Raw genomic sequence first — 24,238 nt, 5'->3', positions numbered from 1 at the left:
TTCTTTTAAGACTTTCCCATCTGAACAGTCTAGCAAAATATTTTCTTGCCCTTTGAGCAACACAGTGGCTGGTTCTAGGATCCAGCCCCAGGGCCCAGTTCTGGCAGATAACCCACAGTAGGAATTAATTTGTCTTCTGATCGTATTGGAACATTCTCCTACTTCTCCAACTCTATAGAGGGTTGAAGGCTAGTGAATCAAGATTCAGCCATAATCTAGACTCTAGATCATAGATTCTAGACTCTAGAGCAATGATCTCCAAGGTGGGGTGTGATGACCAATCCAAACATGGAAAGCAAATATTTAAAGTTATATTTATATTCCATTTTATCATCCTCTTAAATTTCTATTTTTGTATGTTTTAAATTATACATATTAGTAGAGCAACACACACACGCGTGCAATACGTAAATAAATTGTGGCGCATGATTAGGTAAAGAGTGAAAAGAATTTGGCAATCACTGATCTAGCTAGCCTAAAACCAGAATTTGTATTCAAGTTATCATTAGTATAACCAAGCTACAGACATTAAGGAAAGTTTATAGACTGATGAGAACTGTAGAGAAATTGAAGCGTGGAGCCTTTTAGTTTTTAACTCCTCCCCATATTCTCAATCAACTGTCCATTTTCCTACACGTTAATATGGCTGTAAAGAGCCCAGAGCAAGTCTATTGTCTATAGCAGGGGACAAAACCCAGTCTCCCTCCTATTTTTGTAGGGCTCAAAGCTTAGAATGGTTTTTCTATTTTTAAATGCTTAAAAAAAAAAAGGAAGAATATTTCAAGACACAACAAGGTTATATGAAATTCAAATTTTTGTGTCTATAAATAAAGTAATAGAACACAGCCATGCTCGTTCATTAACATATTATTTATGACCGTTTTCATTATAATGGCAGAGTCGAATAGTTGCAACAGAGATGAAGTGACCTGCAAAGCCTAAAATATTTACTACCTGGCCCTTTATTGAGAAAGTTTGCCATCCCCTATTGACACCAATATCATGTTCTCCTTTGGTCACTCAGAGAGAGTGAATAAGCTTTGTTGGCAACATGGCAAAGAATCAGATAGGCTGAGACACACAAAAAAATAAGGGATGACTTTTTTGTTCTAGGCCACAAGATGAACAAATTCTGTTACACAGTGACCAATTCAGGAAAAATACAAATGTTCTCCTTTTTCACTGAAAATGGAAAGAACAGCTCTTAATTTTATTGTTTTTAAAAAAGCATTCCTACTGAAAACGTATTTTCAGTTAATCGATCATTGACCAAAAGAATTCTAATAAAAAAAAAAATTAGTATTATTTGCTGCCACTGAAATATTGAGAATTTGGCATATTGGTTCTAGAAATTTCTCCTGTTTTTCAGGTTCCATTGCATGTTTTGCTATTAACTTTATATTCAACAATTATTTGAGTGCCTATTTTGTGCCAAGCACCAGTTAGGCCCTGGAGTTACAATGGTGAATGAATAACAGAGTTCCTGACCATGTAGAACTCACAGTCTAGTACCAAAACCAAACCCATTACCATCAACTCATAGTGACCCTATAGGACAGAGTAGAACTGCCCCGTAGGGTTTCCCAAGAGCAGCTGTTGGATTCCAACTGCTGACATTTTAGTTAGCAGCCGAGCTCTTAACCGCTGGGCCACCAGGGCTCCAAATGGCCAATAGTACAGGGATTGGCAGACTTTCTCTGTAAAGGGCCAGATATATGTTCTTGGCTTTGCCAGCTCTACAATCCCTGTAGTAACTACTCAACTCTGCCGCTGTAGCAGAATTGTCCCACCAGCTATATTTTGCTCACCCCTGGTCTAGTGGGAGAATCAGCATTATACAAACGTATGTAAAAATACCAAGTGTCCGAAGTGTGCTGAAGGTGGGGCACAAGAAGTTTGAGAGAGTGTTAGAGGGAGACTTGACCTGGTTAGGGAATCATGGGCAAGGTCTCTGAAGAAGTGGAAATTGAGCCAATATCTGAAAGAAGGGTTCTATCTCCCTTTAACTACACTTATATCTACTCTTGTGCACAGGCACAATGTGGGCTGTGAATCAAGGTGGACCTGGACTCAAATCCCAGCTCTGCTTCTCATGTATTATTTAACTTCTGCTCCTAAGTTTCCCTGTTTATAGAATATGATTGATACCTAATTTAGGAGTTAGCAAGCATCAGGCCCATATCAAAATCTGCCACCCTTGTGAGAAGATAATAGGAAAGTGTTAGCCTCTTGACTTCCTCTGATCCACTTGTAACCTCCTAAAAAAAAGTGTTTGAATATTCCCTGTTGAGTATCTTCTCCACGGAAAGACTTTGCTTTAAGAGAAGCCCTTGATCTCTTCAACAGCCCTCTCCTGCCTTCTTCTGGGCATAATAGGTCACTGCAGCCCTGCAGGGCTTGACTGTCCATCATGATTTTTGCACTTCGTGAAAAATCTTAATGAACATTGAGCACCTTTGTGCCCAGCACCAGGAGAAATGCTGCAGTTACAAAGTTAGGTAAGAGTCAGTCCCTGAACCTCGAAAGTGCATGCACTGAGAAACAGACAAGTGATGATTATAACACAGTGGATTTCTTCTGATAAGAGGCATATGCTTGTGGCTATGGAAGGATAAAGAGGGACCAATAAGACCCCTAAGCCTTATTGGGTGTTGGGAATATAGAGATGGAGCTGGCCAAAAATTTCAAGTTGCCTGGCTGAGTGGAGGGTCTGATGGGGGTACCACTTGGCAAGAGTGTGGGATAGTATGGGAGATTTGTCAGAATATGAAATACCAGATTTGATTCTGAAAACTAAGATTATTACTTCTTGCCTCTTTTCTTTAAAACAGTAATTCTTTGTGTATACCTAAACAATATAGTGGCTTAGTCCACAGTTTTTAAGTACTAAAAAGAACTTTGTTTTAAAATTCCAAAAGTCCTTGAGTATTAAACTATATAATTAAAGTTACAAATAACTTGTATATTAACCAAATACCTTTACTTGGTATGGAGTCTACAGAAAACCTTTTAGGCCAAGAGAGGCGCTAAAATTAAGATCAAATAATCATTTTATATAATCCTTAGTTTTATTTTTGTTATTGTGATGGAAAAGGTCTTGATACAATTATTTATATTTTTATAATTTTATTTGGAAAAAAGGAACCTACGTAACAATTGAAGTGAGGAGCCCTAGTGGCAAAAAGGTTAAGTGCTCGGCTGCTAACTGAAGATCAGGGGTTCAAACCCATCAGATGCTCTGAGGGAGAAAGTAGAACTGCTCCATAGGGTTTCCCAGGACTGGCTGGTTGATTTGAACTGCCGACCCTCTGGTTAGCAGCCTGAGCCCTTAACCACTGTACCACTGAGACTCCCCTTAAAAGTGCTATAGCCTTGGAAATCTTATGGGGCAGTTCTACTCTGGTCTATAGTCACTACGAGTTGGAATCAACTCAATGGAAACGTTTTTGTTTTTGTATAAATGAAACAATCAAAATTTCAGTAAGACATTCTAAAGAAAAAAATTGTATGCTTAGAAAATGACGACATTGTCTGCTGGAACAATTAAGATCTGAACTTGGGAGTTTAGAATAGTGGTTTTCAAACATGGCTACACATTAGAATCACCTGAAGGAGGTATTAAAAATACCTATGCTCAGGATGCAACCCACATCAGTTCAATAAATATCTCTATGGATGTGACCCAGGCATGTCTTAAAAAATCTCTCCAGGTAGCTCCAATGTGCAAATAAATCTGGAAACCTGTGGTTTTAGACAAATATGTAATGATACAGCTACTAAATTTATCATTTGACTCAGAATTATTCAAGAAAATATTTTGACTTTTTTAAATAACTTATCCAGCATTGATTAGCAAAATAGCTATTATACAACGTAGCAGTAATAACTGAATGTACTACAAGAAGCTAAGTCAAAATTTAACAAAGCTGAGGTAAGAAAAGGGTTTGTTCCATTATCGAAGCCAACTCTTCCGACAAAGATCATACTGAACTCTAAGACATAAAATGACATAAGTATGCTTCTTAGCTCAAGCAAACACGAGACTACGTGGGCAACTCCTGTCTGGAGGTGAGATGAGAAGGCAGAGGGGGACAGAAGTGGGTTGAATGGACATGGAGAATACAGGGTGGACAGGAGTGTGCTGTCACATTGTAGGGAGAGTAACTAGGGTCATATAACAATGTGTGTATACATTTTTGTATGAGAAACTGACTTGAATTGTAAACTTCCACTTAAAGCACAATTTTAAAAATCCTAAGAAAAGGGTTTGTTGTTTTTTTAATGACCACGTTTTAACAAATTTTTTAGTAACATTAGAAACTGCAATTACTATGAATTGTTCTGGTCTTGTTAAGAAAGCAAATTAAAAAAAAATGCAGGTATGTATTAAGTATTCCTGAAGTTATTTGCTAAGGGCTTGTAGTATTTCTCCTTTTGCATACATATTTTTCTGTTAGATGAGGATATGGGAGGTTAAAATGGTTCCCAGTGTATATCTGGACCAGAAGACAGAGTCCTGGTAATCAGATACATGACCCTCCGCTTTGTCCCCTGGATTCTTTGGACAACACAGAATTTTAATGGACACTTCTAACCAGTCACACCTGTATAAGCTACACACAGAGCTTTTACATTTTATTTTTATTCTTACAGGAATGAAGCAACACAAGCATACTAAAAGAGCTCATTTCCCAGTGGCTGGATGTCGTCTGAAAAACACAAGTAATTAACAAAACAGCTTCAAGGATACAACTGCTGTGATTTCAAAAGGCATAAACAAAACGACAGAAAAAGTGAGTGCATCTTCTTTCATGCTGTGCAACTGTTAATATAATTCTTAAAAGTTTGAGATTTAACGTCCTTCCCTCACCCCCACCCCAAAATAACAGTAAATAACCGACTAAACGGTATAAATGGATGAATATCATCATATTATTAGATTAAGTGCTAAAAATCCTGTTTTGCTTCCATGGTTAGAACCATGAGTCACTTAAAGCCTTCAGAGGATTAAAAATTGCCGCACACCTATCAACACCAATCACAGGAAAACGGTTTATAGATGGTATCTATTCTGTAGTTTGTTAACTCTAAGAAATCATCAATTGTGAGATGCATCCTAATTCACAGATGTCACAATGTGGAAAAAAAAATGTGTGTCAGGATCAATAAAACATGGCATGTGTATATATCCTTCAAAAATGAGATATAAGAGGACGGGAATATGTGAGCATATGTGTTTACTCATCTGGGAAAGAGGCACTAATCTTACTACTTGATGTCTTGATTTTTTTCCAGAATTAGTACAGCAAAAAACAAATGTCAGGAACATTTGAGATGTTTTATAATTAAGCTTTTAATTATGTTTTTTCTTTAAAGGTACAATAATCTGAACAAGTCTCCAGCCAAATTATCTAAAGAGAAAACCTGTTCTATAGAAACTATTTTGTTTTTGTAAGGTATCAAAATACTGTATTGGTGAAAATAAATAGATAACAAAACCCGACATACTTTATGTCCATGTCTGCTATCAGACCCCACATTTATAATTCATCAGAGGTGAAAAACAAATTGAAACGCAATACATGCACAATTATGCCACTGCCGCTTTCAGATTACACTGAAGGTTTTTCATAATTAAATAAAAATGAGAGCTACACACTGCTGGATACACAGAAACATGACTTTGCTCTAAGAAATAACTGAACTGTTGAGAGAGGCAAGTGCTTCTCAGGAGGCTTCTAGTGTAAAAGAGAGCAGCAAACAGAGTATTATGGTATTTTGTATTTTCCAAGTTGAGCCATAAAGTCTGTTAAGTCAAAAAAACATTAAGATACACTGACAGTCTTGTTCCCGTGTGAGGCAGAAAGTACTAATACATTTTTTATTCTTTCCTTTTTCACTAAGAATACTTCTAAGGTTTTTTGGCATTTTACATTCAGTGGCCATTGGCTCCTTCTGAGAGTATCCTTGATGGTTCGGTAAACTTTGCAGTGAACAAGTAAAAAAGGGCTGGTGTGGGTACCAAAGCCAAAAGAGGTAAATCTTGCTCTAGTTTGTCCACTCTGGAAATGGAGATTATCCCATAGGCATGAAGTAACCAGTGGCTGAAGAGAACAATAAGTCTTTTCTTTCTGACCAGAAGATCATAGCAAGTCTACAGATTTGTATAAAAGAGAGAAAAGAGAAGATTACCAGGCTGAATCAGCTATATAAAAAAATATTACATCTTAATTTAAAACATATTACCTTTTTCCACACAAGATCATAGCATCAGAGCCATAGAATGCTAAAAGAAACCTTAGAAAACACCTAGTCTAAACACCACACTTTATAGAGGAAAAAATCAAGGTTCCCCACGGTCACATGAGCAGTCAATAGCAATGCCAAGACAAGAGCTCATGTCTCTAAGCCCAGGTCCAGACTTTATAGATCACCAGTCACCTCTAGAAACACTATAGTTTCTTCTGAAATATATGAACTAGAAATGGAACTCTACTTCCTGCCCTGATCTACTGTAGCCATGATTCTATATGTGGGAAATGGGAGAAACATAAACCTAACTTCCTTAACCTTTAACATTCCTGAAGTGCTGCCTAAATAATTAGAAAGCAGAAGAACTGACAAGTGAATACTCCGACTTCCTATAATACTACTCCACAATATGCAGTAATGGGAAGAACCAAACTATTATAAAAGTAATATCTAAATGTGCTAATAAACATACTAAAATGTGGTTTGAATAGGCTATTTATCAACTTTCTCTTATCATTAAATGGCTTATTAACTCACCTAGAGCTGGATGCTTCCTGCTCTAACTGAAGTACATGAATGTTTTATATAAGAAAGATTCACAGGGGCAGAGACACATAGTTCCAAATTAATTTAGCAGTATATAGGAAATTTTAACTACCCAGCATAGCTGTGGATAGCAAATAAAAATTCAAGAACTGTATTTTATTCAAATATCTAATCATTTTTCCCTCAAATCTTTCCCTAAAAAGTTGTTGAAAGTACAAAAACTAATTCATTCATCTTTAATTATTAATTATATTACAATGTTGATCAAAGATTATGAAGGAGAAATGAGGATGGCTTACAACCAGAAACATCTGAATAATCACAATAAAAATATTCTGTGTAGTTTCTCTACTATTAGCCTACCTAAAAGTCACCATGATCTCTAGATTGTTCTTCTCCCTCACTCTTTCACTAATATGTAATATAAAAAGTGGTATCAACAGGAGCCAATCTAAAATATTTGCAACTCATTTTCTGTGGGCTAAGCTGTTTCGTTAAGAGCTATAAGGACGCACATTTCAACTGTAGTGAGCAATTTAAGACAGTTCATAGGCACTAGATTAGTAAGCATGAGAGTACTAAGACGCTCCACACTTTTATGCCTTTAGAGTTTAGCCTCCCAACAAGGAATTCTAACAGCAGCCTTCCACTGAAATACTGAAAAGCTAGGGGCAGAGAAAGAACAGTATCAGAACTAATATGTCTATTAGTGTTATCTTCAAATCACCAAAATATTAGAGATATTAGAGAGAAAAAGTAAACATCCATAATCAAGAAAATTAAATTCAGGATAAAATATAGAAGGGTATAATTATTGATGACTCTGTTAATATTGCCTTTGAAAAATAAAGTGTAAAATTAGTTTTATATATGGGAAAGCATTTTTGTATTTCCTTCTAAACACTGCTAATAAGTTTCAACATTTCAATAATTAAATATTTCTATATGGGTAAATTATGTGAAATGATTTTTCTCCACCATGCTGGATAGTTGAACCTGACTAATTGACTATTTCACTAATTGCCCAAGTTTTGTGTATATACATATGTATATATACACACACACCCCCCACCACACATTTCATAAGCTTACTAATGAGCTAAAAGCTACTGAATGACTTATCAATTAGCCAAGTATTATTAAAACAATCAGTTGTGCCATAGCATATGTATTATTCTTATTCAATTGTTAAATCTATTTTAAAAAATCTTAATGAAGGAAAAAAGATTTCCTACCTCTATTTCAGAAGCCGACATGTACACAGCCAAAGTAACCAGAGATAACACTAATATAATGTATGGAAAAGCATAATCTGAAAGACAAGTACTGGTATTATCTTGAAAAATTACACACAAATTTTCTGAATAAACCATCAAAAAATTCAAACAGTATAAATTCTCTCTAGATTGCAACCTTTCTTAACCAGTCTGTTAGAGACTTAAGCCCTAATGTCCTAAGGCACAGGTCAAGAAATTTTTTCTCTACTGGAGGTCATGGTTCCCAGACCTTCTGTTAGCCCAAGACAGGAACCATTTCCAAAGCCAACTCTTCAGACAGGGATTGGACTGGACTATAAGACATAAAATGATACTGGTGAGGAATGCGCTGCTTAGATCAAATATACACATGAGAATATGTGTGCAGCTCCTGTGTGGAGGGGAGATCTGAAGGCCGAGGCAGACAGAAGCTGGCAGAATGGACATGGAAATACAGGGTGGAGAGAAGTAATGTGCTGTCTCATTAGGGGGAGAGCAAACCAGGAGTATATGCTAAGGTGTATATATGGTTTTGTATGAGAGACTGACTTATTTGTAAACTTTCACTTAAAGCACAATAAAAATATATATATATACATATATATATACATATATATATATACATATATATATATGTATATATATATGAAAAAAGAAACTTTTTCTCTAAACGGCCAGGGAGTAAATATTTTAGGCTTTGTCAAAATTACTCAACTCTGCAGTTGTAGTAGGAAAGTGGCCGTAAGACAGTACATAAATGAATGGACGTCGCTGTGTTCCAATAAAATTTTATGGACACTAAAATTTGAATTTCATATAATTTTCATATGCCAAGAAGTGTTATTCTTCCTTTGATTTTTCTCCAACCATTTAAAAATGTCAAAACCACCCTTAGCTTGTGGCCAGCTCTGCAGATCCCTGCCCTGAGGCATTTATTATACATAAAGAATTAGCTTCTGTTTATCTAGAATAGTATCGGTTATGTACCAAACTTGGGAGAATTGAAAAAACAGTTACTCAAATAATTTTCTGTGTTTTGTGGTTCAGATGAGGAACCTCAGTTGAGAAAGGATATAACAGTAATTAGATTTAATCAATAATCTTTAGAAAAGTTCATACATAAACAAACATTAAAGGTTAAATGGAACATCTAGTGTTCTTAATGTCAAAATTCTATAAACTTCTACTTCAAACACAGTATAGTAAAAAAATTTTTCCTACAAAATGCCACCTTTGTCTTAAAATGTTTAAATTTATACTATGCTAAAATAAATGTACCAATTGAGAAAAACACCTTGAATTATTTTTCATGCAAATATTTTATAACAACTTCAACTAATGAAATTACAAGTCATTCTACATTACAGTATAACCTGGAGCAACTGAAATGTTAATTCAGGATGCAGCAACCAGAGATTCTGAATTACCTGAATCGGCTAATTCTAATTTACCAAAGAATGAAATGATTTGCTTGGCATTTGGAACCATTCTTTTTGCAGTCAGTGATTAAGTCTTCAATTGGCCTTCAAAAAAACACTATCTGACCTACCAATAGCTAAAAAATATTGCTTATGATACAAATTTGGGACCTCATAGTAAAAAATCATCTAAAGTAAACAATGAGGAAAAGGATGTTTCTTACAAGCCCACGTTTGTAGGGGGGAATAGAGGGCCGTGCTGGGCTCCAGACAGGATTTAGAGTGGTTCTTAAATTGTAAAACAATTTGACATTTTGAGCAACTAGGTCTGGGGTGAGGCCTGGGAATGTGCATTCTGTCAAGTTCCCCTGGTGGTTCTGATACAGATCACACTTAAAAATGGCTTCAATAAGACTTCCAAACAGGTAAAAGTTTGTCATTGACATCTTCCTAACAACTTGCTACAACTTGCTATAGCCCCTACAAATCAAATATTTTCTACTTTCTTCTCAACATCATAAAATTATGACTTGGTATTATGCCCTCTGTAAGTAATCTCAGCAGACTGCATAAATTTATACCTAGTGTGAATGAATACCCATTGTCGTTGAGTCATTTCTGACTTACAGCAACCCCACAGGACAGTAGAACTGCCCCACAGGGTTTGTGAATGAGTATAACCCCTTAATCCTCCCTACAAATGTATTTTGAGTGGAGTCTTTTAACAAAATCAAAATATTTAGTGTGGGAAACAGCATTTTTCAATATAGGTGGTTACTACATAGAAAGCAATGCTTTTCACAGCTTTCCCCCCTTTCCTCCATTTCATTACCAAGAACTACCGGCAGTCTAGAATGTATGGATTTGAAGGCTGAGAATTATTACCCCTCTCCAGCCTAGGCAGCTCTCCCAAGTTCCACACTAGTATAAGTAACTACCTGTTATCTTTTGGCTATTCCATGGATACCTAAAATTGAATTCACTTCTCCTCACCAACCTATTTATCTCCTCTAGTATTCACTATTTATTCATCCAACAGTTACTAAGCCAGAAAGCTACTTTATTATATTCTCCCATTCCCCCAACCTCTATCATTAATTGGTTACCTAGTTTACTCTACCTTCTAAATGGAGTCCCTGGGCATGCAAACAGTTAATGAGCTTGGCTGCTAAGAAAGGCTGGCAGTGTTAAGTCTATCCAGAGACTCCTTGGAAGAAAGGCCCAGAGATCTACTTCTAAAACATCAGCGGTTAAAAATCCCATGGAGCACAAATTCTACTCTGACACACATGACTCATGACTCATGCCATGAGTTTGGTTTGGTTTATCTTCTAAACAGCTGAGGTGAGACTTTCAAGCTTGGATTACTGCAATAATCTCTTAACTGACTTCCCCATGTTCTCTTCCAACTTCCAATCTATGTTTCATACTGCTATCAAGTTAGCATTCTAAAATGCAAATCTGATCATGCAGTCTTCTGCCTAAATCCTTTAAAGGGTAGACCCCTATTCCCTAAAGCAAGAATACTGTTGTTGTGTGCCATCCAGTCGATTTTGACTCATAGTGACCACATAGGACAGCGCAGAGCTGCCCCAAAGGGTTCCTTACGTTGTAATTTTTATGAAAGAAGCCCTGGTGGCACAATGATTAAGTGCTTGGCTACTAACCAAAAGGTTGGTGGTTTGAACCAAACAGCTGTTCCACAGGAGAAAGATGAAGCAGTCCACTTTCATAAAAATTACAGCCTTGAAAACCCTATGGGGCAGTTCTACCCTATCCTACAGGGTCACTATGAGTCAGAACCAACTTGATGGCTATGGGTTTGGTTTTGGTTTATTTGAATCCTTACAGGAGCAGATTGCCTGGTCTTTTCTTCTACAAAGCAGCAGGGGGTCTGAACTGCTAACTTTTTGGGTAACAGCCGATCACTTAATCATTATATCACCAGGCTCCTTAAGCAAGAATACCAATCCAAAACCCACTGCCATCTTGAATTCTGACTCACAGGCACCCTATAGAACAGAGTAGAACCGCCCCATAGTGTTTCCGAGGCTGTAAATCTTTAACAGAAGCAGATGCCACATCTTTCTCCCTCAGAGTGCCCGGTGGATTTCAACTGCCAATCTTTCAGCTAGTAGCTGAACTCTTAACCACCGTGCACCAGGGCTCCTAAGCAAGAATAAAAAAAATGCCTACCCTGCAAAACAAACAAGCAAACAAAAACAGTTGCCCTTGAGTTAATCTCCTTTTTTCCAAAGGGCCTCTAGGCAGACTGGAGCCACCAACCTTTCAGTTAGCAGCTGAGTTTGTTAACCGTTTGCACACCCGGGAACTCCCAAATGCCTACCCATTACTCATTGCTTTCCAGTCAATTCTGACTCATAGCTGCCCTATAGGACAGAGGAGAACTGCCTCATAGGGTTTCCTAGACTGTAACATTTGTGGAAGCAGACTGCCACATCTTTCTCCGGAGGAGCAGCTAGTGGGTTTGAACACTCAACCTTCTGGTTAGCAGCTGAGAGCTTAACCACTGCACGACCAGGTAGATGGGCAAATGACTGAAGTGGGCCAAATCTAAAACAGAATGGTAAGAGCTGGAGAGAATTGTAGATTTTCAAATACCATGCAGGACAATTGAAACAGTACATCAGAATATGAGGGATAACAGACCTCTGCTAGTCTCCAATCCCCTATTCCCTAGAGTTTACCCTTGGCTCCTATCTCACTTTGAACCAAATTACATTACCAAACTACGTTTCTTGCGTAATGATGCCCAGTCTTGCCCAGTCCCTTTAGGCCAAAATTCTGGCCCTCTGTACCCTGATAGGCTCCATATGTAAAAGCTGGTATCTAATATCCTTGGAATATTTAATGTCACATATTCAAATAAGTACCATACCATGTCTCCTCTAGGTATTTATCTCTTTCTTGCTTTTATCTCCTAGTAGTTTGTGAGCCCTTTAACAATGACTTTTTATTATTCTTCTTTTGAGCCACAATTCAGTCTGAACAGTTAGTGAACAAATAAACAACTGGATATGTTAAAATAAAGGACACATTAAGACCTTTTGGCTGTATCTAGAAGATTTTCATAGAGAAACTTAGAAATCTAAGACTTGATGCAAAAAAGTATATATTACTGAAATTGCCACATATCACATACAAAAACTGGTTTTTGTTTTTTAATTTATATTCAGTCACAATTCAGTCTGAATGGTTACTGAACAAATAAACTCAGGTTTTTTTTTTTAATGTCTTTGGTTCATTTAATATCTCTTTGTTTAGGTTACGAGCCTCAAGAGCAAGGTATTCTCTAAACAGAAATCAGTTTGATTAGCTGTTGAGAATTTCTATTCCAATCCAAGAAACCCATGATTATTTTTATAAGATTAATTGTATGTTTTGGCAAAAATACATACTAAGGTTTATTTTCAAATTAAAAATATTTTAAAGGAAAAAAAACTCCAAAATTAAATTCAGAAAAAATATTGCTTATCACATATAATAATAAATATATTTCATCTACTTTACCCATCAAACTTACATAAAAGGCCTCCACCAACTGCCTGAAGCACAGTCAAAATTGGGAAGAAGTAAAGTGCAGCATAAATACTTTTAAATCGATCAGACTTCCCTAACCCACAAGCAATCTTCTTTACCAGAAGAGGTCGGAGCAGCATCATTAATACCAGGCAAAATGCATAATAGATAAATACAATGGTGTATCTGTAAAATAAGAAATTTTTAACATGAAAAATATGTTTTTGAAACACTTTCTTCTTGAACACTTTTAAGATCCTTAAACAGGTTTAAAAAGTTTATTAGAAGTCTATCCATTGAATATTCAAACTGGTAAAGCGCTGGCCAAGCAGACTCTCATGCACTGCAGGACAGTGTATACAGGGGTTCCTGCCTAGAAGGCAGTTAGGAATTTGTATCAAAATTCCTAAAAATGTTTATGCCCTTTGATCCAGCAATTTTACTGGTAGAAATTTATCAAAGGGAAATAATAAAGGATACAAAAAAGATCCTTATGAACAAGGATTTTTGTTTTCTATATAATAAAGAAAAATTGGGGAAAAAATATTCAACAATAGGCAAATGGTTAAATTTTATAGTACATTCATGCAGGAACATCATACAGCCATCAAAAATCTAGTTATAAAGGAAATGATAATGACAAAAGTAACTGCCTAGTATATTAAGCAGCAGGTTACAAAATGGCATGTGTACAGTATAACCTTAATATCCTTTAAAAAGTATACACATACATACAGAAATGAAAATGAAAAGAGAAAATGTTATCTTAACTGACAGAGCTGTGCTGACATTCTGAGGCTACACCTAACTTGGCAGGAAAAAGTCAGACGTAGCCTCAGAATGTCAGCATGGCTCTCTCCATCAGAATCATCACACAGCTTCACTGATTACAACATAATTCATCTATTCACCATCTCTGAATTAAGTAGTTTTTTTTTTTTCTCAGTAGCTTTACCAACAGTCACTGTAGAACAGCTTTCCTTCTTTTATTAATTACATAAAATAATGGTTTTAGAAAATGATGAGGAAATTTTATAGTAACCTAATTAGAGGGAGCTGTTTTTTTTTGTCAAGGGTCCAGAATGAGGGTGGGGAGCACCTATTTGCAATTTCTGTTCTAATCTTGTATTTTTTTATCCTTCTACTAAAGGCTTAGAAATACTAAATAAACACTATATATGTGACTAGAAGTAAATAAATTTAATTTCATCTTGAATAGGGTGGTTATACATCTTATGTAAATATGGTATCTGATTCACTTACTGAGCCCTCTTTGTAGAACCAGAGGAAGCCCTGGTGGCGTGGTGGTTAAGAGCTACAGCTGCTTACAAAAAGGTTGGCAGTTTGAATGGACCAGGTGCTCCTTGGAAACCCTATGCAGCTGTTCTATTCTGTCCTATAGGGTCGCTGAGTCGGAATCAACTCAATGGCAACAGGTTTTATATAGGACTAGGTTAAGTTTCTAAGGTTCCCAAGACCACATCTGACTAGAAAGTAATTGAAGCTGAGGGTTATAGCTCTACTAAATCAACAAAGAAATAATTAGTCTTTTATATGTAAATTACATATTAATATATATGTATGTGTGTGTATATATTTTATCTCATATATATGTGTATACACACACACACACACACACACACACGAGATAAATAATTTGCAAGGCTTACGTAGGAAGGGGCCCTGGTGGTGCACTGGTTAAAAGATTGGCTGCCAACCAAAAGGTCAGCAGTTCAATGTGTAGGAAGCAAGAGATGAAACTTCATTCTCTATATCTGGATCTTTTTGTTTTTTAATTATCTTTTTACACATGTGTATGTTTTTAACACTCTACTATTAAGACTTTGCTCAAAAAGGGCACATTTCAATGCGTATATTATGTAATGAAAACTTGCTATGAGAACATAAATACCACACTTCCCTATTATACCATCACCAAGAAAAACACATCAAAAGAAACATCAACAATTTATATAAATTTTGAAACGAAGTTGTCTGGGATAATATTATACAGGGTCTTACGAATTTGATATTTTTAAAAGAAAACATTTTGATAGAAATTGCCAACATTCATTTGGGAAAAACATTAAGCCACGCGCTCCGATAATAATGCCAGCTGCCATGAAGTGGCTCCTCTAGGTAAAGCCCTACACGTGGTATCTGATGTATGCTGACTGACTGAATCCTCACAATCGCTTTATAAGGTATTATTATTCCCATTTTATCAATGGGAAAACTGAGGTTATAAGAGGCTCTGTAACATGCTCAAGTTAATGTAGCAACTGGCAGACCTGGAATTGAAACCCAAGACGATTTTTGGCTTCCAAATCTATACTTTCCTCTATGACAAATACTATGTCTCTGCTGCATGTCAAAAAGGTTTTAACTCCATTTTTTAAAAAACTCTTAAGAAACATGTTGCTTATTTTAGAAATGTTTATAACTTTTTAACACCAACACAAAAATATTTTCACTTCTATGATAGTGAGATACATTTCTATTTCCCCCCATTAGTCTATACTACGTATGCCTCAGGAGAAGAAAATCCTTTCTATTTGCCCAGTGCCTAGATGCCATTTTGTAATGCTCAATATGTTGAAATAAATAAAATCTTAATAATCCTTACAGTTTTTTTTTTTTTTAAATGATCTTAAGCCTAAATACTTACAGTGGGTAGACAGCTTCATGAGTACAGTGCACTGTGGTAACATAATCTGGACTTGGGTTGTAAAGCATTGTGTACCAGTCAGAAAGCATCAATACTCGACATGAACGGATATGAAGAACACCAACTGGATCACTCACAAGTAAGGTGATAATAGCTGCCATGCTGCACTCAAATAACGCAGTGATATGCTGGAAAAGTGCACTGGAACTAGAGAAGCAAAAAGAAGCACAATTGCCAGAGAAACTTCAATATTTAAGTAGCTTTTAATAAAACCTGTATTTGTTTCAAAATTTGGGTTCTAAAAATATTTTAAACGGAAAAATCCTAAAACTAAAAAATCTTCTAAACAGATAGGGAAAGACAGTATGTGAAAACTACTTTAAAAGAGCTTATAACCCTGTTTACTAAAAGGGATAGATACTCATCCCAGGTAAGACTGTGCCAATATTATCTAAATGTATAACAGAAGAGCAGAAATTAGATCTATCCTCTCTTACTATCTAAACAAATTACTGTTACTAAAAACTTCCTAAAGTTATCTATATATCATTTTGAGTTACCGTAAAATAGAAAAATACATAAAAGATTACGTTACACGTTTTCAAGTGTAATAAACAATAAACATCATGAGCTTACCATCTAACCCAACTAGAACATTACCAATAACTTATATCTACCTCTGTGTTCCTCCCCACCACATACCTGCTGTCATGGACTGAATTATGTCCCCGCAAAAATGTGTGTATTACCTTGATTAGGCCATGATTCCCAGTATTCCGTGGTTGTCCTCCACTTTGTGATTGTAGTTTTATGTTGACAGGATTAGGGTGGGATTGTAACACCACCCTTACTCAGGTCACCTCCCTGATCCAATGTAAAGGGAGTTTCCCTGAGGCATGGCCTGCACCACCTTTTATCTTTTAAGAGATAAAAGGAAGCAAGCAGAGAGTTGGGGACCTCATACAACCAAGAAAGCAGTACCGGGAGCAGAGTGTGTCCTTTGGACCAGAGGTCCCTGCACCTGAGAAGCTCCTTGACCAGGGGAGGACTGATGAAAAGGAATCTTCCTCCAGAGCCGACAGAGAGAGAATGGCTTCCCCTGGAGCTGATACCCGAATTTGGACTTTTAACCTACTTTACTGTGAGGAAATAAATTTCTCTTTGTAAAAGCCATCCACTTGTGGTATTTCTGTTATAGCAATAGCACTATATGTCTAAGACAGAATTTGGTACTGAGGGAGTGGGGTGCTGCTCTAACAGATACCTAAAATGTGGAAGCGGTTTTGAAACTGAAAGGATACAGGGGCAGCAGCAACAGAGGGCCAGCAGGAGCAGAGAGCCTGCAGTGGCAGAGAAGTGGCAGCAGAGAACCTGTAGCAGCAGAGCCAGGAGACCAGTGTGAAACAGCACTGGGACCTACCTACAGAGCGAGAGAGCTGAGCGCCTGCGTGCAGGAGGCTTCCTGGCGGAGTGGGGTGCCTCCAGGCACTTATTGGAGCTACTGAGCACTGGAACACTTGCCCCAGTGGGGCAGATGTGGGCGTGAAGCCCAAGGAGCCGAGAGGCCAAGAAATCAAGCAGAAGCTGAAGAAATGAACACAAGAAGTCCAGCTGCCTCAGTCTCAAAAGGTACGGTCTTGACCTCTGGGATTTCAAAGTGTAGAACCATGGCCTCTGGTGTTTCTAAGGGTGGAGATGCCACTCAGATGGATTAGGAGAATGAAGCACCTAAAGCCGAAAGAGCAGAGTTGCCATCCCAGTGGGCCTGGAAGGCGGAGCTGAAGCCCAGAGCCAAGGGGCTGCCACTCAGAATCCAGAGACTGTGGCCCACACCTGAAGGCTAGAGGGCAGGGTCATTGTGTAAATTGCCTAAGAATAAAGGGGTATTTTCAAACCTTTGAGGGCTAATATAATGTGTTCTGCTGACTTGCTTGGTGCCTGTTATTCCTTCTTTTTCTCCAGCTTATCTCATTTGTAACGGAAATGTCTAGCTTGTGCCTGTTCTGCCATTGTACCTTTGGAAGCAGGTAACTTGTATTCTAGATTGCAGTGAGGAAGAATTTTTGGATTTTGGACTGAGTTGATTTAAGACTTTTGCTATAATATGATGGGATGAATATGTTTTGCATGTTGCAAGAATGTGATTTTTGGGGGGCCAAAAGGTAGAATATCATGATTTAATTATGTCCCCCCCAAAATGTGTGTATTACCTTGGTTAGGCCATGATTCCCAGTATTCCGTGGTTGTCCTCCATTTTTTGACTGTAGTTTTATGTTGAGAGGATTAGGGTGGGATTGTAACACCACCCTTAGTCAGGTCACTTCCCTGATCCAATGTAAAGGGAGCTCCCCTGGGGTGTGGCCTGTAGCACCTTTTATGTCTTAAGATAAAAGGGAAGCAGGCAGAGTTGGGGACCTCATACAACCAAGAAAGCAGCACCGGGAGCTAAGCACATCTTTTGGACCTGGAGTCCCTGCACCCGAGAAGCTACTCAACCAGGGGAGGACTGATGACAAGGAATCTTCCTCCAGAGCTGACAGAGAGAGAAAGGCTTTCCCTGGACCTGACACCTTGGACTTTTAGCCTCCTTTACTGTGAGGAAATAAATTTCTCTTTGTTAAAGCCATTCACTTGTGGTATTTCTGTTACAGCAGCACTAGATGTCTAAGACACCTGTCTTTCCCCAAGGTAACTATTATACTAAATTGTTCGTTGCTTTTATTAAAAGTTTTTCTTCCAAATGTATTTATGCTTCAAAACCACTGTTTACTTTTGCTTATTTTTGAGCTCTATAAAATGATATTGCACTAACATAAATGTTTTTTTTTTAATCATTCTGAATTACATTTCCAAGAGTCATCCATGTGGCTGGTTATAGCTGAGATTCAGTCATTTTCACTGCTACATAATATTTCACTGTGTGACCATATCATGATTTGTTTATCTATTCTGCTTTGTTAAATGTGTTTCACATGCCTTCCTCTCAGTTTGTGTGTTAAATTTTCATTTTGTGATGTCTTTTTACAAACAGTTGTTCTAAATTTTAATATAGTTGACTTTATGAATTTTTTTCTCTGGTTAGCAATTTTAATGTTTTCCTTACAGAATTCTTTACCACCTCAATACAAGAAAAATATTACCTTGTATTTTTTTATGAAGGTTTCTTAAGGTTTTGCATTTCACATCTACATCTTTAACTCATGTGTAATAGATTTCTGTGTATAATGTAAGGTAAAATCTAACTTTAGATTTTCCCACTTGGGTACCCAACTGTCCCAGCAGCATTTTACTGAATAGTCACTACTTTCCTCCAACTGATTTACCATGCCACTTCTGCCATATAAAGTTTCAAATATAAGTCTGTCTATCTTTAGGCTATTTTGTTCCTGGGGTCCATTTATTTATCCCTGAGACAACTGAATAATATAATAACAATTATTGGTATTACATTCTTCTTCAACAGCAATCTTGGCTATTGCTGGCCCTTTGCTCTTCCATATAAATTTGAGAATCATCTTGTCAAGTTCCATAATATAAATCCAATGTAAATTGAACTTATATCAATATAAACCCTATGTAAACTGAATTTATATTTAAAGATCAATTTAAAGGAAAATAATATCTTTTTAATAGTAGATCTTCCTAATCATGAAAGTAGACTATATATGTATCTCAAGTATACTTTAATGTCTACTTAGTCTTAGCTACTTTATAGTACAGGTGTTATCATAAATGGAATATAGGAAAGTAATTTTTTTTTTTTTAATATTTATCTTACAGCCAATCTCTTCACTAAACTCTTATTATTTCTAATATCTAGTCTGTGGATGCTTTTGAGCTTTCTATTTGAACAATGTTTTAGTTATCTAACACTGCCAAACAAAATAACCCAGAACTTAGTGGCTTAAACAACTGCTGGTTATTTCTCAATATTCTGAGGTATGACAGGTGAGCCGGACAGTCCTTTCCGCTCCATGTAATGCTGATTTGGGCTGCAGTCAACTGGAGGCTGGCTAGGCTGCAACATTCAAGATGCCTTATTCATATGGTGGGAGTTAATGCTGGGAGCACAGCTGGGGGTGATGATGGGAGCATCTTAGTTCTTTTCCACATAGCCTCTTTTGTCTTTGGTGTTCTGAAATTTAACTGTGATGCATCAAGGAATGAATTTCTTTTTTTTATTTATTCTGCTTGGGGGAAGCATTTTGCTTCCTAAATCTGTGAATCTATGTTTTTCATTATTTCTTTAAAACCTACAGAAAAATTATCTTTAGATATGTGTTCTTCATTTTCTGATAAGGTAGAGGATTAAAGAAAACCAGTATGGCTGAAACGTACTAAAGTAGGATATGATTTCTCATATCCAGTGAAATAAACCTCACATCCTTACCAAACCCTTCACATTCTGGCCTCAACCTCCCCTAACTAGTCTTTTTGGTGCCTCTCTGCCATATGCAACCCACACCTTTGCCACCCCAGACTACTTCCATTCCCACCCCCAGCAGCTCTCGTATTTCAGATCCTCATCCCACTGATTACTCTGTTTCCTCTGCCTAAGATGTCCTGTTTTTGAAGCCTTTTGTATCCCACCAGGCAGTTTATCTCTTCATTCTTTGTGACTCCCAGGGCATTTTGTTTATAATTCTTCCATTATGCTTCTAAGATTGACTTATAATTATTTGCATGTACATTTGTCTTCTTTGCAAGATTATGACAAGAGACCATGTCAGTTATTTTTCTACCTCCTTCCCTAATATTTTAAGCATGAAATATAGTGCTTAAATAAGGTTTAAATAAGGCTGCCTTAAATAAGGTTGCCTTAATGTGTTACTATGAGTTTTCATAATTACGTTACAGCGGTATTATTTTTAAACATCTGCTAAATTATACTAGGTTATTAGTATTAAATGACAACGTGTTTGTTCTACAATGATAAACAGTTTGTAATAATAACCACCTTTTTTTTTTTTTTTTTTAAATCTTTTGGAGAAAACCAATAAAGAACATAACTGACAGACAGAAAAATATTCCTTTAAGGTCATTTAGAATAAAACAAACACAGGGTAGTTCCCTTATTAATTTTAATTACTGAGGCATGCCCTATCACAAAATTTCCTTACCAGAGTCAAAAGTAAACAGAATATAAGAAAAAATAGGCTTATCACACTTAAAACAACCCAAGAAATATAATTACTTGATAAGGTCTTCTAAATGATAACTAGTCTAACATCAGCTTACCCAGATTCATAGAAAGTGCTAACCTCTTTTTCCCTGAGTACCATTCAATGAAGAACCAATGCAAAACAAGAGGCAGCATAGCCATGAATCCAAGATATAGCCAATCGTAAAGTTCTGGAGACCCTGTACAAGGTTGACAATGTTTCTGTGCATCTGTCCTCTGTCCTCTTGGGCACACCTACAATACATGAAAACAATACTTTATGTTTAGATATTAGTTTAGCACACTAACACCTAAAAAAATCATTTTACAAGATACCTCATTTCAGTTTAAACATCTAAGTTTATACATGCAGCCTTAAGAAATAAAAAGGAGACGGTGTAAGTTTAAAAAAAAAAAAGGTATTGTACTTACTATATAAATAGTTGACTATTTAATGACTATTTTCCTTCAGTGGAAAACCTACTTACTAATGCTGTATAAAATTAATTACAAAGAAATATTCCATAGTTGTAATGTTAACTTACTGTCCAAGTCACTGTGCTAAATCATTAGTAATTAGAAATTCCTGTGAAATGATAAAATGTTTTGAAAAATACTTAGTAATTGTGAGTATAAGATATAATGTACTACTGACAACATAACGTAAATAAGAATTTTATTAACGTCTCCATTTTTCTTTTACGAAGTAATGAGTGTATTTTTTAAAAAAAGATACATGTGAAAATATTTCAAAAGCAAATCAATTTAAAAAATGAAGTAACATATACAAATGCAAAACTTACCCCACATTCTCCATATACTGGAATTGAGCCATTTTTAAATAATAGGGTCTTCCCACAATAAAGTCCAAGGCATGCTGGTTGAATATCGACAGCTTTTTAAAAACAAACGTCAGTATAGTAACATCTTTTGTAATTATAAAAAATAATGCAATAATAGCTGAAGCACTTGGCAGAAGTCTCTCAACAGTTTTGACTTAAAAATGATATATTTTAGACAAAAGTCCTGATGCATTCAAACTCAAATTTAAATTTCTGCTTTTACACTTTAACACTGCAGAGTGTTATACTGGAACCTTGCTATTAGTACTGTTCAAGCAGCAGAGTGGGATCAAGTCCCAGAACTCAATGCCTAACGTGGTAGGTATGTCTCCAGCCACTCCCCTAGATTAGTTTCACCATGGAGTCGGTTCCAACTCAAAGCAATCCTGTAGGACAGAGCAGAACTCCCCATAGGGTTTCCAAGGCTATAATCTTTATGGAAGCAGACTGCCACATCTTTCTCCCTCGGGGCCACTGGGGGGTTCGAACCACCAACTTTTTGGTTAGCAGTCCAGTGCTTAACTACTGTGCTACCAGAGATTAGAGTTTAACTTTCGAATTCCATTGATTATAAAGTTTGAAAAAATTTTTAACTGAAGAACTGATAAAAGGCATCACCTTTTTGCTTGGCCTACACAGGCACATACAATCTATCATCACTGTCTCTCATAAGAGAACACATTTTAACACCAAGAAGGCAGAAAAAAACGTAATTTCAGAATAAAGGACAGGTGTTTAAAGTAAATAAAACCACCTTTATGAAAAATCTAGTGCATGTCCTCACTTTTATTTTTATGGAGGACAAGAGAAAAAATTTCATTAAGGGCTGTCACTGGACCTCTGACCAGCATTTGAGAGCCACAGCTTTAAAATCAACCCTCCTGATCTCAGGGCATGAGGAAAATAAAAACCACTACTTCTTTACAAAAAGTTCAGGAACATACAGGTTGTTTTTGACCTCATCAACAGGGGGAAATTCCTGAAGGAGTTTTCAGCAATGGCATCTGATTTCCTTCATTCACAGGTTTATTAATTCAATAAACATGTTATTGAGTGCCAGATTCCCCACTGGCTAGGGTCCACGGAGATCCACAGAGGTACATGACAGTCTCTTGCTCAAAGAACCTACAGCCCAGCATGGAAAAATGCAAAACAGCTGTGGTCACGATATGAATTAATCTGGAAAATAATTATTCATTTTATGACTATTCTTGAGCACTCATTTCCCAAATCTTCATGAACTCACATTCTAGAAACTGCCTGGCCCACAGTGCCCTTTCTCCTTCCAAATGCAAGTAGACATTTCATATCCTTCTCCTTGCCCTGCTGAGACATACTAGAAACAGCACTGATTAAAATGTCTCAAATTTAATATTTTCACTTTCATCAAATTTCTGACTTGTTTTTTTTGAAATTCATGGGCTTTTCTGCCTTATTTGACACTTTTTTTTTTTAAACCAATTGTAATCACAATGCCTCAAACTAATACAGGATAATAAATCGTGGTTCTAATTTTGAGAAGGCAAGGAGAGGTTGAAGAACTGGAAGCTGCTTCTATAAGGGCTTTGCGTCTATAACCAAACACCAAACCGGCTGCCGTAGAGTCGACTCCGACTGATAGCGACCCTGAAGAACAGAGTAGAGCTGCCCCATAGGGTTCCCAAGGAGCGGCTGCTGGTTCAAACTACCGACATTTCGGTTAGCATCGGCGCTCTTAACCACTGCTCCACCAGTGCTCCTTTTCACCTATAGGCTTTTAATAAATACATTTAAATTTAAAGTTTCTCAAAATCCAAGGTCGGAAAACCAATACATACAATAAACTGAAAGCACCAGCTCATCATCGAACAAACAGAAGCCTGACTCCCTGTGTCCGCTCAATTTCCCTTTCGTTTCCTCTAGTGAACGACGGCTAAAATTTTAAGCCTTGTCTTTTTTGTGTGTGTGGCAACGGTGTCGTCCCTCTGTGAAAGGCCATATAAATTTACAGTTCATGCTGAAGCGGGAGACAACAGTTATTCAGCAAGCCCGCGTTTATTTTGAAGTCAACCCTTATGAATGTGTTTCCTCCACATTTAACAAAGGAACTGAAGTGGCATATATAACAACAAAACAACAACAAAGGACTGCCCTTTCCCGCGCACACAGCCGGCTTCCCTCTGCAGCCCGTCAGAAGCCGACACCACCCCAACCAGGGGAGGAGTTCGGACCCCAGCCGGACCGCGGGCGGGCGGGGAGCGAGGGGCAAGGATGTGCGTTCCGATGGCCGCGCCAGCGGGAGCCGAGGTCAGAGCGGCAGGGGAGGAAACAAGCAAGTACTAAGGTAAAACTCTCCGGGACCTCAGCGACCACTCACCCATGGGCCGCTCGAAGGCTTCCCTGAAGAAAGGGAAGCTCTGGGATCAGAAGACCCGGCCTCAGCGTCCGGACATCCGGGCCACCGAGGCCCGAGCAGCTCCGCCTCCCTGTAACCCGGGCGACGGCTCCGAAGCCCCGCCCCCGTCTCGCTCTGTTTGGGTCTGTTTTCCCAAGCCCCGCCCCCTGACACGGCCACG

The 24,238-nt window shown here is 37.3% G+C and overlaps 2 protein-coding genes across 4 annotated transcripts in view; one reads left to right on the top strand and one right to left on the bottom strand.

Moving 5' to 3' along the window:
- CCDC175 (coiled-coil domain containing 175) overlaps positions 1 to 4,804 on the top strand; it is an 88,727-nt gene extending 83,923 nt beyond the window's left edge. Inside the window, exon 20 of the mRNA XM_049897877.1 lies at positions 4,654 to 4,804. Coding sequence (XP_049753834.1) covers positions 4,654 to 4,730 — 77 coding nt within the window. The 3' untranslated portion in view covers positions 4,731 to 4,804. The remainder of the gene's footprint in view (positions 1 to 4,653) is intronic.
- Positions 4,805 to 4,941: 137 nt separating this feature from the next.
- On the bottom strand, positions 4,942 to 24,148 carry JKAMP (JNK1/MAPK8 associated membrane protein). Of its 3 annotated transcripts, none has more exons than XM_049897874.1 (7): positions 24,040 to 24,148; positions 21,645 to 21,736; positions 20,942 to 21,096; positions 15,681 to 15,887; positions 13,017 to 13,198; positions 8,034 to 8,110; positions 4,942 to 6,154 (listed from the first exon to the last, which is right to left on the bottom strand). In XM_049897874.1, the coding sequence occupies exons 1-7, from the start codon at positions 24,041 to 24,043 to the stop codon at positions 5,936 to 5,938; spliced, it is 936 nt and encodes a 311-aa protein (XP_049753831.1). In that variant the 5' UTR covers positions 24,044 to 24,148; the 3' UTR covers positions 4,942 to 5,935. The 3 variants fall into 3 exon arrangements, with proteins under 3 accessions (XP_049753831.1, XP_049753832.1, XP_049753833.1); XM_049897875.1 differs by having other exon boundaries at positions 21,645 to 21,718; positions 24,040 to 24,145; XM_049897876.1 differs by lacking the exon at positions 8,034 to 8,110 and having other exon boundaries at positions 6,061 to 6,154.
- Positions 24,149 to 24,238: the final 90 nt, after the last annotated feature.

Source organism: Elephas maximus, chromosome 10 (genome assembly GCF_024166365.1).
Source record: "Elephas maximus indicus isolate mEleMax1 chromosome 10, mEleMax1 primary haplotype, whole genome shotgun sequence".
Classification (NCBI taxonomy): Eukaryota; Metazoa; Chordata; class Mammalia; order Proboscidea; family Elephantidae; genus Elephas; species Elephas maximus.
The sequence above is the reverse complement of the archived record's forward strand: the minus strand, read 5'-3'. Positions and strand labels throughout refer to the sequence as shown.

Excerpts from the sequence above, each read along its gene's own strand:
- JKAMP (XM_049897874.1), bottom strand. Across the intron at positions 8,111-13,016 it reads AGTTGGTGGAGGCCTTTTAT|ATTATGCTTTTCCATACATT; the intron begins GTAAGTTTGATG and ends CTTGTCTTTCAG. Across the intron at positions 6,155-8,033 it reads TGTCGGCTTCTGAAATAGAG|ACTTGCTATGATCTTCTGGT; the intron begins GTAGGAAATCTT and ends ACAAATCTGTAG.